The sequence below is a fragment of the Rhopilema esculentum genome, chromosome 6 (assembly GCF_057945365.1).
Source record: "Rhopilema esculentum isolate cy_ngs chromosome 6, ASM5794536v1, whole genome shotgun sequence".
Taxonomy (NCBI): Eukaryota; Metazoa; Cnidaria; class Scyphozoa; order Rhizostomeae; family Rhizostomatidae; genus Rhopilema; species Rhopilema esculentum.
In genome coordinates this window covers 2,029,151-2,044,646 of record NC_142820.1, presented here as the reverse complement: position 1 = coordinate 2,044,646, position 15,496 = coordinate 2,029,151, and the positions used below count along the sequence as shown (strand labels likewise).

At 36.6% G+C, this 15,496-nt stretch overlaps 1 protein-coding gene across 1 annotated transcript; it reads left to right on the top strand.

The window, feature by feature from the left end:
- The first annotated feature begins 161 nt into the window (after window positions 1-161).
- LOC135686530 (uncharacterized) lies at window positions 162-15,463 on the top strand. Its single transcript, XM_065202780.2, has 18 exons — window positions 162-1,934; window positions 3,991-4,294; window positions 5,980-6,000; window positions 6,209-6,279; window positions 7,079-7,226; window positions 7,595-7,663; window positions 8,110-8,198; window positions 9,327-9,400; window positions 9,779-9,861; window positions 9,990-10,073; window positions 10,587-10,648; window positions 10,818-10,889; window positions 11,470-11,530; window positions 11,892-12,039; window positions 12,561-12,613; window positions 12,752-12,821; window positions 13,719-13,846; window positions 14,093-15,463. The coding sequence occupies exons 1-18, from the start codon at window positions 1,927-1,929 to the stop codon at window positions 14,603-14,605; spliced, it is 2,058 nt and encodes a 685-aa protein (XP_065058852.2). The 5' UTR covers window positions 162-1,926; the 3' UTR covers window positions 14,606-15,463.
- The last annotated feature ends 33 nt before the right edge of the window (window positions 15,464-15,496 follow it).

Below are 15,496 nucleotides of genomic sequence, written 5' to 3'. Positions count from 1 at the left end.
TTAAAACTACACATTTTCACATCCATTTTTTGTTGTGGTCTTGACTTATTTTGCCTTGAGATTTAAGCCAGCCTTATCACTTTTTGTGAATCTTATTTTTATCAGAAATTAAATGATGCAATGCCTCGAAAATGATTGGTTGAGAGGTCAAACTGTACGAGTTCCGTGGAAAAAAATGCCTTGACTTCAACTTTCAAAAACGGAAAGCGGTGCGGTAGGTCTACCGTTCTAGAATGTCAAAATATCTTCTGCGCATGCTTGTACCGTATACCGTTTACCGCTTTTTGTTTTCCGTCCATACCGTGAAGAGAAAATCCACCTCCAAATGTTATTACATAGCGTATACAAGCCCGGTTTCAGGAATTTTTTTGGGGAAGGGTGCAAGTTCTTATTTACCGAGTACATTTTGGCAGCATTACGCTACGTTAATACAATCAGAATATTTCAGTATTGTTGGTATAAAAATTTCAGCTATTACAAAGCATCTTCAGCTGTAAAACTATTAATTTTATAAAAGTTCTAAAATAAGCTCTTATATTATCTTATAACGTAGTTACTAAATCTTCAGAAACAGTCATCGAACTCTTCTGTTCTCCAACTGGAGTCTGGACCCACTTCTTGGTAACAGAGCAAATCTAAGTTTTGTGAAAAGTTTTACTCGCACGAAATTAGCATAAGAGATTCCAGACAAACCTGAAGCATTGTGCTTCACAGCAATGACATGCTGGCAGGGGGGCAAGGAGGGGCAATTGCCCTGCCGATCAAATATCAAGGGCGTAGCGAGGAAGATTCACATAAAACAACATAACAATATTAAAGGCAAAAAGAACAATAATCACCTTGCAACATACCACCACTTCTTTCTTACTAACCTTGATGTGCTTAACAACGATCGTCAAACACCACCTCAAGATTGCACGATAAATCTAAATGATTTTTACACAAGTAGATACCAGGAGCGTACCGAGGTAGCGAGGAGGTTTTTGAGGAACCCGCCGATAATGTTGGGCTTTTTGATATCTTTGAATGTTTTTTAAAAATTACATGAAGGACAGTGTTTTCGTCTGAAAATTTTAAAAAGATTATCTACCCGTCAATATCCCGATTTTACCAACTAAATCAATTTTACCGACTAAGACACAAATGCCTATTCTTGTATAAAAAGTAGCAAGTCGCTATGAATAAAAATCGAAAACTGCACAGAATTCACACCATTTTCGGGTACCCGTGTATGAATTTAATGAATAATGCAATAAGCGATATTGAAACTCCCAGATCTGTGATAAAGAAGTGATCCATTATTCCCAATACACAAATAAACCATGTTTTGTTAACAATATGCGCTATATACAATTTAAATGTTTCTCTGTGATTCTGACTTGCCACACTTCCTTCAGGAAATTGATACCACTAATCTTAGGTTACGTTAATTACTTCGGTGTTTATAAAATGGCCCTTCATAAGCAACGTCCTGAGATCACTTGAAAAAGTTGAGAGAAACATCTGCTATTCTTTAAAAAATAAATACAATAAATTCTATCTTGTGGTGTTAAAACAAAGGGATAATAGAACAATCAGACTTCACTTTTATTGAAAGCAACAACGGCTTTTTATCAGCGAATAATACGATTTTCGATTGCTGTTAAAAAGACCTTCATGGGAATTCAAATTCAGAGGCATTATTTTATAAACTGAGATGCTGTTTATTCGCAAAGCTCAGGATTGAAAAGAAAGCTGAAGTTCTGAATAATTACAGTCTTAAAGTATCCCTGGTAACAGTGGTAACAAAAGACTGTATACAGTATCGGAGATAATAACGAGAATATTGTGCTCTCCAAGGGAAGATAAGGTGGTGGTAGAGAAGTTTTCGCAAGCAAGTGGACGGATGTTCAGAACACCAAAATTAATCAGCTGAAAGGCTTTACAATGCAATGGTAATTCAGATTTCATAGTTAATTAAATTGACGAGATTCCTCTACTGCGACTTGACTTTGACGATGACTTGATCGGATTCAGAACAATATGACTTTTGACAATAACTTTGCGACAAGATCTTTATATATTGCTGCCTACTTCAAACTTACAAGTATTTTGGGATATCCAAAATCACTGAATTGTTCTCCCTCTCTGCGTTCAAATCTCAATTCTACAACAATTGCTTGTGGGTTTGATTTACAAAGCAGCTAAAAAACCCTTAAGAACATCTCGCTTTCATTCGATATACGGAATGAAAAACAAGTCGAGCTGGGCTGACATAACATAAATTACGGAAATCTTAATATGCGGCATACTTACCTTTCTTAACGATATCTTTATATTACCAAAATGTTTTCATGTTTGGTAAACTATCTATGTTAAATTTCGTGGACAACAGAGCAGAATTGGAAGAAAAAGGCAGCACGAGTGCCACGATGGTCCCTTGGGCAGCTCCAGCAGGACCTGCTGCCTACTTTTATATAATGTAAAAATAGAATAGAGAAAATTTGGAGTTTGTAAAAAGACAAAGCCAGGGCTAGAATAGGAGTATTCTTATTGTCCGACATAAAAAGGTTAAGTTTAGTACAATCGTGCTAGTACATGTTAAGTTAACTTTAGTACTTTTGTGTCTAAATTTACAGTGTTTCTTGAAAGTTCCATGCCCTAGGAAAATCAGGCAAACAATTTCGTGCTTGAAGACAAAGTTGTTTCGACAAAATCTTGTTATTGTCAAAATCTTGATTGTGCAGGTGTCATTCTTTTCTTCAATATGACCAAAAAAAGGCCGGAGAGGCATTTCCCTGACCTACTTGTACTCAAACATATTCTGATGCATGTTGCCCTATCGCACACACAGGGCTGACCAGGCGCGGCTCTAGGCCGGTCGCACAGGTTTAAAAAACCGGTCAAATTTTAAGGGCTATGTTTCTCTGTAAATCTTTAATTTTTGATCCAACAATTGCTGCATTTCTCCCTGACTGACTACAGCTCTTCTGTTTACATATTGAATTTGACCCCTACAAGGTGTCCATATGTTTCCCTTATGCGAGAAAAACCGGTGACTGAAAAGCATGTTCGATATCCATATCTCGAAAGCGCGGACGCTTTAAAACAAAATGATGCAAAATGAAATACCGATGCAAAATAAGAATCTGAGGTTTCGTAGTGAAGGGACTAGACTTTCTTTCTCGGAAAATTTCATGAAAACTAGAATCGAAGTTGCAAGAAGAGGATCAAAGGCCATGCTTAACGGAGACTTAAATTTGTGACTTCTTAGATAAAATGTGGGCAAATTAACCACATTTTACCAACCTTATTAGCAACTTTAAGCAATATTTATGCACCAACACACAGGGCTGTGACGGGGTAAAGCACCCCGAAACCGGTCGAAATTTTGGCTAGATCCGCGCTTGGGTGAGGGACCTTCTATATGAAAAACAGTTTTATTTCAGGCTACTGTTGACATCAGTGTATTCTTATCTAAAATTTTGGTTTTCCATCAGAATAGGTTTTTATTAACAGGGGCTGAACGGACATGAACCTTTTTAGGTTCTCAAATTTTTTCTTTGTATTCCATTTTTATAGCCTTCCTGCAGATGCAAATGTAGGAGAAATTGTAGAATCTTCATGTAGGCTAATGATTCATAACATTTTTTTCATGCAAAGTTTTGCAAATTTTACTGAAAATAACCATCTCGCTATGTATATTCTTGAATCAACATTGTCAAAGCATCTTCTGTAAGATCTTCAAACAAAAAATGTTAATATCAATGCGCACTGCTCAAAACTGAAGTTTCAAACCTTGTTTATTGTTATAATTAAGTAGCCTTGGATTAATAATCAGTTGGGGGCCTAATTCTACAAATAGGCCTATCGATTTTTAATTCATTGAATATCATAAATATGTTAACTTTAGAATTGCGTTCGTTTACTAACTGTTTCCAACTATATCCAGCAGAAATTAATTCATGACGTGTGTGATGAAATATTAACTAAACTGATTCTACCCCCCAGTGAAGAAAGAATGTCTAAGGAAAGCGAGGTATACAAAAAATCTGTGATCGATATTCATATCAAGTTTGACCCAGAAAAAGAAAAGGAGTTTAGAGCCATTTTGGGTGAGAAGTTTGGGCTGAGGCCAGCGTGCATTAAAAATGTACCAGAAATTTTGGATAAAGAAGGAATTCTGGAAAAAGATTTTGAAAAAAGATCAACAGAGGTAAAAAAATTTCGAAAACAGTCGCAGAGTGCACTCATCTCACCCTTGTTAAACATGGCCTTGGTGAAAAAGACAAAGAAATTTCTCAACTCTAAAAAGGTAGGCCTATTTCAGTGTTTTGAAATCCAAATAATAGCTTTTATTGGCTCATTCTACTTTAACCGAGATTCTATGAATAAAAAGGCAAGTATGATTAATCAGTTCCATTTCTTATTAAGCTTGTGATGTGATGGAATATAATTTTGTTTTATTATCAATTATTAAAACCCAGACATGAACAACCATTTGGCATTTACGACCAAAAGCATATCAGAGATTGAGATCCCGTTTACACGGGAGAAACGGGATCGATCTAGTTTGGGATTGATCCCAATCTGGATCGATCCGTAATTTTCGCTTGCGTTTACACGGGATCGATCCCAAAACATTATGTGTTTACACGGGATCGATCCCAGATCGGCCCTTAGGGAGGAACGCACATGCGTATTGCTTATGTCATTAGCAACACAAAGAAGATGGTGTTGATAGCGCCAAATTTGTAGAAGATTGACAACAAAATGGCTTCGAAATCGAAAAGTGGTAACAAAATGTTCATTTGGAGCTACAAATTAATGGCCCTACTCCTGATAATCACGCTGGAGTACAAAAAGTTAGTCGATGGCCAGGACTGGCAGTTCGTTCTAAGTATAAGGACATCTATAGAAAATTTATAGCGGCCTACCCAAATGAGGAGGAAGAGGGTGAAGCGTTTCCAACAGGCGACGCTGCCTCAATCTATGTCGGGAATAAATCATTCCCTTAAGTTGAAGCCTGTTCGCTAAATTTGTCAATAAAGTTGTAAACAAATTCCTCCAGATTGTTTCGTTTTTCTCTTCTGGTGGGTGAGAAACGAGAATGCGCGCAAATCTGATGGAAAAAAGCTCGAAGCACCATACAATATCTCAAAGCACCTCCAATTGGATAATTTATTAGCCTCGTTTCCTATCCGTGCCAATTTGGGATCGATTTCACCTTTTCAAGCGTTTACACGAGACGGGATCGATCCTAAACTGGATCGATCCCAAACTGGAACGCTTTCCAAAGCGAACCCAAATTAGCACGGATAGCGGATCGATCCCAAGCGTTCCCGTGTAAAAGAAAGGCCGATCCGTACCAGTTTGGGATTGATCCCGGCCTGGATCGATCCCGTGTAAACGGGGTCTGAATGAGGAAGGCTACATAGCTTTTTAGAGGACTAGACATTCTAAAAATCAAAAGCAAGGTCAATTTAGTATGGTTTTAAGTACATTTGTGAATTACTTTTTAGGGGCTTAGCAGCCTCACCCCATCGCTTTCTCGGTCACTGTATTACTGCTTGCAATGCCCAGGTCAAAAAATAAAATTCCGATATCTCTTGATGTTCACTTTTGCATTGAAATGTTGGCCTGAACTTCGTGCTTGCTATCACATGCGTTTTTATAGCTATTGCAAAAATTCACCTTTTTTGCTAAGGTAAACTGTGATAGACTGAAGTTATTTAAGGTGATTTTAATGAGACTTGCTCAATGCTGTGGCAATATAAAGAGATAATTTTAACTGCAGTTTATCAAGATATAGTTTGAAACCACATAATACAATAAGAATTATCTAATGCACCATGATAGACATTTCTTCTCTCTAATTCACTGTTCTTTTCTTGCTCCTCAGATAAATTCAGATATCATTTTGCAACTTTTGTTTACTGTTTGCAGTGTTCGCTGTTAGACTGAAAATTATCGCTTAGCTCTTTTTCTCTCTCTTTTCAGCTTGCCAAGCAAGAGTTGAAGGTAACAAATTTAATCTTAAATCTATGTAAGGATTTTCGAAAGAAACCGAAGCTAGCAAAGATTTGTCTTTCAACACCAATTTTTGCAATTAATATTTTCAGCATCTTACTTTACAGATAGTGATAACAGTAAAAAAGGGGGATTAAGTCACCTTTTCAATATACTAAAACGTCAGATTAATCGTTGTTTTGTACATTTTTACTTTCAGCCTATTCAAAAATTTCGCTCGGTTGCAAGGCTAGTCCTTGTTTTCGTTGCACTGTCAACTCGTTGGAAAAGGTTTGCATGTGTTTTGTTTTCATCAATATATCCAAGTGCGTAGGAAACATTTAGAACATTGAAGGGAAGAAGTTTGGAAAGGCACTTTGTCCCCCGTCACCAAGAAATCATTCCAAATATGGGCACTGTGACAATAACATTTTAAACTAAAAGGGGACCTTTCTTCTCCCAAAGGCATAAGCCAAAGGTCACTTGCAAAAACTTTAAGGGGAAAGTATACCTTTGTGTTGCAATCAAAACCCTACATCTCTGTAACCAACAAAGGCATATGAAGCATTAACTTCACTTTGAAACTGACCTCGATATGATAGAGAGAATGAATGCTACGTGTTCGGATAAGGAGGAAATGATAGGGGCTGGTGCTAGGAATTCCAAGATGCCAGAACATCAAAAGAAGCTAAAAAGGGATAAATGATACCATTGGAAACCGAAAAGGAGGGGTAGTTGCTCTCTTCCTGTTTTGCTCATTTCAATTTTCTGCTTCCTTCCTTTTTGATGTTCTGGCCCTTGTACCCAGGATGTAAAGCAAACACCTTGTGTAGAAATCCCATTAATTCATCTGACAAATCCCTAGAAACCTTTTGTTTTGGTAAAATCTTTCACGTTGTTGCAAGAGTGAAATACCCCTCAGCGTATACAAAGACTTTGTTGTTTAGCCATAAAATGATAAATCGGTCGTTCTAGCAAAAATCTTATGCAATCACTAATGTCCCGTATACCAAAACTTGAAGCTCTGACAAATACAGCTGATTTTTCTGTATTTCTGCTTTTAAAGAAAGGATATCTTTTCGTTTTTAAGATATAAAATTTCTACGTCAAAAAGAGGAAGAATAAATTCAACTGAATCATCATCAAGCAGATATTACGAAAAAGATCTGATGAAACCCAGCGAAGAAAAATCAATTGGGAAATTAGACTCAATCAAAAACGGAAGAAACAAAGGAAGGGTGAGTTGTTACCGTCTTTAGATCATGAATCGTTGACAATATCCACATTTGCCCCCTAATTACCCCTAAAACATAAAGAACATTCTCAGGAATCACTTAATCGAAATTTTCAAAACAAAAACTATCAAATTCAAAAAAAGAAAGTGTAAGGTATTCACAATTCGGATAACCTTTTCTAGGATAATGTACATCTTCACAATATTCCATTTCCTTACGATATTTCAGCCTCAAAGGCTGAAGACTTTGTGATACAAAACGAGTCATTCAGAAAGAGGGCATATAACGGTAGGGTAGAAGGAGTGTCTAAACAGTTGTAATTAAAGAAAGTTGCAAAAATGACGATAAAAAATTTTATTGTGCAATTTTAGGTGTCAGATGACATCCAGCTTATATTGCGAAAATCACCGGACCAGAGAACAAACGAGGACTTAGCCAAGGTAACAGTTTTAACTGTTTGTACTTCACTTTATTTCATTTTCATTTTATTTAATTTTAAAATTCCAATACATGCAAACATCATTAAATATACAACAGGTGACTAAGATTATATAACAAGAATTCAAAAGATGGAAAACGGAAAAATGCTATAAATGAATACAGAAAACTGATATTTGTTATGGAGGGCAAATTCTTAAGGAGGGGCTCTTTCAATAGACCAACTATTCGAGGAGAGAACACCCCTTTTTCTTTTTCTTGGTATCATATCTGATTAAAAAAACACAATAAAATACCACGATAGTATTTCATACCACGATAGGTTAACAAAATCAAGAAATAACCCATTAACATATTATCATTTGCAATATGTAAATTTTGATAGCTGCGTATCGCAACCAAAGGTAAAAATTTATGTTTATGTTCGTCAGTTAATTTTTTCAAAAAGGTGCAAAGATTTTGCAGAAAGATTGGCGTCTTGTCGATTTTTCCAGTGGAAAGGCAAACTGAGGTTGCTCAAAGGTTAGGATATGAGTGGTAAGTGTTAGAAGAAAACTTTCGACTGATATGAACGTTGGGTGGCAGTGGGTTACACGTCTTTTTAAAAGAAGGTATTTTAAAAGAAACTTATTCTCGGTTCTTCAAAAAGTTAAGAAAGTTCAGGGCTGGGTCTTCGAAACGTATCAAAGTTGAACAATTTAGATATTCAAATTTTAGTGGAAAACCAGTTCAAATTGGTGGGTTTTTTCATGAAAAATTGATCTCTGTTTGTTTGGCTTTCTTCGATAGTTGATGTTACGACATTGGGAGTTTTTTCGAGAAATACACTGGGGTCACAAAAGTATGGAAACGGTAGGGCAAAATGGCGGCTCACAGTGACCATGGGCCTAAGTCGACCAATTTCAAAGACAGAATTATGAGGCGAAGGGGCTTGGAAACGATAGGTTATGGCGGTAAAATGCATTCGCCATTCCTTCGACTTTCGGTTTAAATAAAATTTAATGATTGGTAACAATTCGAAATAATTTGATAATGATTCGAAAATATTTTCCAGAAATTTTCTGAAGCACAGGTCCAACGTTACCCTGACTTTTCACCCATAAAACAGTAAGGTAATCTTTCAAATTTATTTTCATTTAAAAGCCATTGGAATTACGCAAAAAATTTCGTGGCGAAAGCGTTCGCTACAAAAACCTCTTAGCGCTGAACTTCTGTTTTAAAAACTTGTTAGCTTAGGCCCTTTGCTTCTGTGAGCCGCCATTTTTAGCACCGTTTCCATACTTTTGTGACCCCAGTGTATATCATATTTATTTATTTCATCTTCTCTATCACTGCGCATGCTCAGTAACGTAAAATTCCAATTTTATGCTAAGAGAGTGTTAAGAAAGTTTTAGTGCTGAAAGGAGGAAATAGCTAAGAAGATCTGAAGGCAGGGTTGAAAAAACTTTCTTACAAAAATGTGCATGGTTCATAAGCATATGCATAATTTAAAATCGCTATCGTTCAGTCCCTATGTTCGTTATAATTCTATGTTTTACGTCATACTCCCGTCATACATAAAAACCTCTTCGAATTATATCAATGCCACTTAAAACTTTGCAGAAAGCAGAATATCTCAAATTCATAATTACTGGGCATTAGCACTTCGACCGTTTTTTCTTTAAGCTACGATAAAGGCAGAGTGCTTAGCATTCAAGGACGGGATCCAATTCGAATTTACTACATCCTTGGTGGCAAAGGTAATTCTTTATTTTATCCTACTTAAAAACTTGAAAGCAAAGGTTGTTGTAAGCAAAAGGCAGACATAAACGTGCAGAATTACGACGACCAACACTAATATCGTAATCGAGGTAGTGAAAAAAGAATCAATACCTGTTGCTTCACATCTGTTTATACACGAAAAATAGAACATAAATATGTATCTTGGGACTGCAGGGACATCCCTAGCCTCTAAGCTCCTCCATGGTTCCGAGGTCCCCATAGGAATAAAGATTTCATCCGTTCAGGTAACATATGGTCATCGTGACGACTTTGAAAATCAATTGTCAGGAATATTGGCATTTAAACTTGGGATTTCTTTACTTATCCAAGCGTCAAGTATGTTATTCATTTTCTAGTCAATATGATAAAGTCAGTGGAATTAACTGATGGAATAAGGAAGCGTTACTTTGGGGAAATTCGTCAAGGAAACTTGACTGAGGTGAATATTGTCTTTCCATTATTTACTATTCTTGACCGTTTATTTTTTGACTTGAACTTGACACTCTCAAATATTGTTTTTACATGTATTGAAGTTGTTTGACCCTAACAATTGCTTATCCCTTTTAGGCAAATGAAGTGGAGCTAACGAAACCACGAGCATGTAGCCTCGTTGCGAAGTGTTTTGTAGAAGTGCTTGTTATTGAAAAAGAGGTATTTGTTATTATACAAGTAGGAAACGCTGGGGTTCTGCTTGTTTATGGACATTGAATGAAGGAAAATGATATGATACATTTGTTATCAAAATATCTCTCTTATACAGCTTCTATGATGCATTAAATGTTAACGGTTAAATCGTCACTCATTTAAGACACAAAGTCATCCAAGAGTACCTTCCATGTCTAAATCCAGGCAAAAATTCCAGGCTTGGATCAAAAGTCCTGAGTGGATATGAGCACTCCTGTGATAGGCCCATTCCTGAATCGATAATGCAAAGTACATCTCTAAGGCAAACGTGCTTTCCTTGATTTAGTTTCCCCACGAAAATATTGGGTCATTCTTGATTAAAAACAACATACTTGAAAGAATCGTTTTAGTTATGACGTATTCAATTTGGTGAAAACCTGTCAGAAGATGATCAATGGCAATGTCTTTATTGTCACATTTTACTTGAAAGATCTGATTAGAGTTCGCTTAATTCTTACACTCTTTCCTTTCCAATTATAGGATTTCATGGATCTTATACACTGTAAACCTGAATTCGAAGACACAAGTGGTGTTTTTCTAAAGTAAGATGACAACCATCCTTTATTCTAGTTAGTGAATGAATATATAAATCCTCTCCATAACATACAGAAATTGTATGTTATTTTGAACCATCTAGACAATTTTCACCAATTGAGCGATTTTCTTTGCATTTACCTACTCTTACTCAAGCATTCTCTCAACTCTTAACAGGTCGTTGCCGATATTTGAAACATTTCAATTTGCATCTATAGAGAAAGAAACCATAAGAACAAAGTATTTTCCGTACGTATTACAATACTGAAAACGTATTGAATCAAACATATAGCTTTATATACAATTGTCTACTTTAACCATGAAACTTGGAGTTGCAACTTAGAACCTTCCTGTCCTGTAAGCATGTATACCTCTACATACCCAAGGGGTACTCTGGTTAATTTGGGATAGGCATACTAAGGGTCCTATTAGGTCTTAAAATTTTGAAGAATCTACAAAAATATACTAGGGCACCCCTCTCCGGATATCTAGCACTGTATGGTAGACCGCTATATATCAACGTTAGAAATATAAAATACAATATATGTACAGTAATAAATAAACAAAATCAATATACACTTTGAAAATATTTTATGAAATTATAAATGGTCAGAAATGAAGATACTATCTACATTAAAACCACAGTTGAAGATACCGTGTAAGCAAAAGGTGAAATATCCTGAAACTGGTCAAGAGGCAAACACAGTCGAGGTAGCGTTAATTTCAGCCTTCAATGTAGAAAAGTTGAAAAATATCCGGTATCTGACAGATATATAAATAAAGAAACAATTACATGTTAAATATGAGTCTATACTTGTGCTTTCTCTAGGAAAGATACCATTGTTGTTAAGGATATCGAGAACACTCCATATTTCTATGTTGTAAAATCGGTAAGTAACTGAATAATTCTCAATTTGTATGCTACTAGTCTATTTTGATAGGAAACTGCGTGTAAAAACTCTAGTACACATTCTTCAGACAAGGAGGAACAAAGATCAACAGGAATTCAGATTTTGTTTTGTAAAATTGACAGGGGCCACGCCAAAAAACTGGGAAGGGAACCACAGTCTCGCATCTCTCTGGAGAATGCATTGTCAGAAATGGAGAATTAAACTTTTTCTACTCTTCCCTTTGACGTTCAAGGCGTGGTCCCGGCATTTCTACACCCCTGCTTCCATAAGAAACCGGTCGGCTTGGCTTTGGAATTAGGCCCTTTTGTTTTCTTGCATTTAAAAACTGTTACTCTTGCAGGGTGCGTGCAAATTGCTGCAGAGGTACAAAATCGATGAAGAGGGTGTTCCATTGGTCAAAAAAGGCTTTCTTCCCAAAATGGACAGGGCATCGTTTTGTCATGGCAACTTGACATCAGAATCAACAGATGAACATGAAACTCTTAAAGGTATTTCTGTATAATCTGAATGAAGCATCTGCTTTTACTCGATGGGATTCGATAGAGGCCTGAAGGAGCAGCCTCTACTGATTGTAAAATAGAATTGAGAGCATCATCGGGATCTGTTTGAATTTGGGAATGGGAAAATCGAGCCATGTCATCTTGCTTTATCGGGACACAAACTTTAACACATTGTACCCAAATCTGGAAAAAGGCATGCGAGACCTTGGGCGGTCACTATTGGGAAGGTTCCAGCAGAAAGGGGTGCGAGTGTCTCTATCGTGATTGCAACACCTTGAAAAGCAAAAAAATTATTTAAGAGTAATTCTTAGAATGCATTTCCTTTTCATTTCAATGTAGGTGGACTTCTTTTAGTAGAAGAAATTTGACTTGCTTCCCCAAGCTCCCTAGGCTGCAAATCCCAAGTGTGGTTTTGCGGGCGAAAAGGACAAATTTAAGTTACATAGATCTGAAAGTAACATAAGCAAGAACTCATAATTGCTGACAATATCGCCTGTGCTTATTTTTAGAGGCAAAGAAACTGTACGAAGATGTTTCAACGTTTTTGAATGGCACAAAAGAGGTAAGAGTGAGTTAGCCGCTTAGAAATTGTTTGCATATGTACGGTGTGTGTGTTGTGTACTATGTTAACGCGAACATGGCAGTTTTAATAAGAAACCCACCCAACTTACCTCTTTCTTTTGCTAATTTCTTTCTTCAGTGGAAGCAAGAGCAAGCAAAACGAGCCAGCGTTTCAATTGGATGTCCACCGAAATCGTTACATCTTACAGGTGAGGGGTGTTGTTTACCAAAGTCAATTAGTTTTCAGCCAGGAGTGCCTCATTCTTTTTGATCAGCAAATTCCGCCGGTGTAATCCAAACAGTGTCCTTTCTATCTACCTTTGAGAAATTTTACCAATTTGCCGACCAACTAAAAATTTTTGGAGTATGGAGTTGAGGTTATCACAATGCCCAGGCCTCCCTAAAATACGCTCCTGTGAGTATTCATAAGTGGGCAATAATAGAAAACAACGTTTTTATAGCGCTGCAAAAAGGAAGAGATATATCAATTCAGCGCAGTGGCGGAAATTATGGAGGCATGGGGGGGGGGGGGGGGGGCTCAGGGATGGTCAAATTCTCTAAGGACTCAAAGTATAAGGAACCTCATTGAAAGAAGTCGATTTAAAGAATTGAATTAATCAAACATAACAGAAGTATGGCTAGAAATACTAAACTATTTGAAACGGAAGATAATGACTGCAAGAAATCATTCTGAAATGTAACAATGAAACTTGGCAAAAAAATGAAAGAAAAAATATACAACAGAAAATGAACTAGTTACAATTAGTTATAATCATGTTGTTATCACCAATTTCCTTTTATTAGATATCAATCGTGGTATCAAAAATTATTAATGGATTGTTCTTCTAGCTAAAAGTGCGTGGTCAGCAAAGATTTCTTAAGGGCTCCGCCCAGAAATCACCTATGTTCATCAAAATGTACAGTGATAATTTATGATAAAAGATGTTATCTTGTCGGAAAATCGTGCGCGTGAGCCAAATGAAAGCCTGAACTTCCGTCACTCATTCAGCGAGTATTCACTATATCGTTACATTCCTTTAGATGTAGAAGATATTTTCCTTGGAACCAAACAAAATTTCTTATATTCTGTGCCATTTCTATCAAAGTACCGCAGCTCCGAGACCAAAAAGGAAGAAGGAAAAGAAAAGCCCTTCCTACACTTGGCGAGTTGGTCTTTGGTAGACAGGACGTTGATTCTGGAACAATCTCGAGTTTAGAGGATAGTAACCAAAAGGTATTTGATACACACCGTTAACAATATACACATCTGGAATATACAAATGATCCAACATATCCAATTCTTTATTTTAGCTGTAGAGATAAAATGATACTAAAATTCAAGCAATTACAAAGCCAAGTCAATTTTCTGAAGCACAAATTAGCCCTGCTCATAAGCATTATCCATCCAAATTATTTCCATTGTTTATTCCTTTTATTTTGTTTCCTAAAAGCATGCTCACAACAGGTGCATACATTTTAGGGTGAGATGGGCCTCAAACTTCCATTTATAACCATGAACGCTTCAACAGCAACTTCAACCTCATCGGCAACGAAAAACAGCCCCAGAAGTTCTATCCAACTCACGACATTGCTTCCTCAAAGAAAGCGGCAAAACAGAGAAGCCTATTTCCAAGTTGGTAGTCTGAAAGCGGGAGACATTTACGGTTTAGAGTCAATTTCTGAACAAGCTGTGAAAATTATCCAGCCAGAGATTAACATGCATGTACCTCAAATAACCAGGTCGAAAGCAATAGAAACTGTCGTCGTGAGTGAGGGCAGTGAGTGCATCTTAGTCGACAAGAAACTATTTTTAAAGAAAGCTGACTTCTTCACACTTTCTAGAATTGCAACAATGGACCAAGAAAATTCACCTTCGAACGATGCAAGTCTGCAGATTGAAAAAACGAGAGGCTGGGAAAGCTATAAAAAGAACCTTTTAGATGACATATTAAATCAGTCGAAGCCAAGGAAGAAAAAGCTCCAAAACCCATGATTAAAACGGCTGTGTGAACAGCAACAGCATAAGCCAAGAAAAGAGGAATATCAGTGCTAAAAATAATATTACCAGGAAGAAACTGCGTAAAGGTGGTTTATGTTCAAGGAAATGAAATGATCAACCATCGATGCATTATGCAGGCTGTCATTGTAATTCTTATTTGATTCATAAACGCAATTGGGCTTGAGGTATCTAGCTTGTATCTTCTCGACGAAAAACTAGCTTCTATACGATTTTATCGATTGTGAAACTTCATATAAAATTTTTATCATAACTCTAACGCTAATTTATTATGGTAACTAGTAGAATACGCAATAAAAGGTATTCAAAGCATCATTTTATGAAAGTAACAGAGCTCAAGATTGACTATGAAACATTCGTTGATATAAAATTGCTGCATTTTTTAGTAAAGTATACTGATAGGGCAGAAGGCAGCTTTCATGCAAAGACGACAAAAACGATCCAAGATACGAATCTTTCTAAGAATTACATCTGAAAATGGCTTTGAAAAAAGCAAACATTTTACGACATACTAAAAGCTTTTTCGTCTGACACTCCTCAGAGCAAAAACGTCAGAATAAGGTTCCGAAAGAACACGATGGAAAATATATACCCAGTTGTGGATCGAAATAGGCCAATCAGAAAAACGCAAGCACAAGACCGGTATAGTTGACCAATCAGTGCCGCGAGCCTAAAGAAAAATTACCAATGGAGTCCAAGAGAGAAAACGAACTCCTTTTGTCTACACAATGGCGGCTTTTTCATTTTTATGTAGATTGACTCCAAAACTGCTAGATGGAAGGACGACCGGGCTCTGCCAATTATCCAAAACATGTCGTCATTATAGAGTTTTGCACAATTTGGGTTGTCTAAAAGATGTTGACCGAT

Bases quoted from the DNA above. Each gene is read 5' to 3' on its own strand.
- LOC135686530 (XM_065202780.2), top strand. The intron at 8,199-9,326 runs GTAAGTGTTAGA...TTTTTCTTTAAG, and splicing joins CAAAGGTTAGGATATGAGTG to CTACGATAAAGGCAGAGTGC. The intron at 12,614-12,751 runs GTAAGAGTGAGT...TTCTTTCTTCAG, and splicing joins TTTTGAATGGCACAAAAGAG to TGGAAGCAAGAGCAAGCAAA.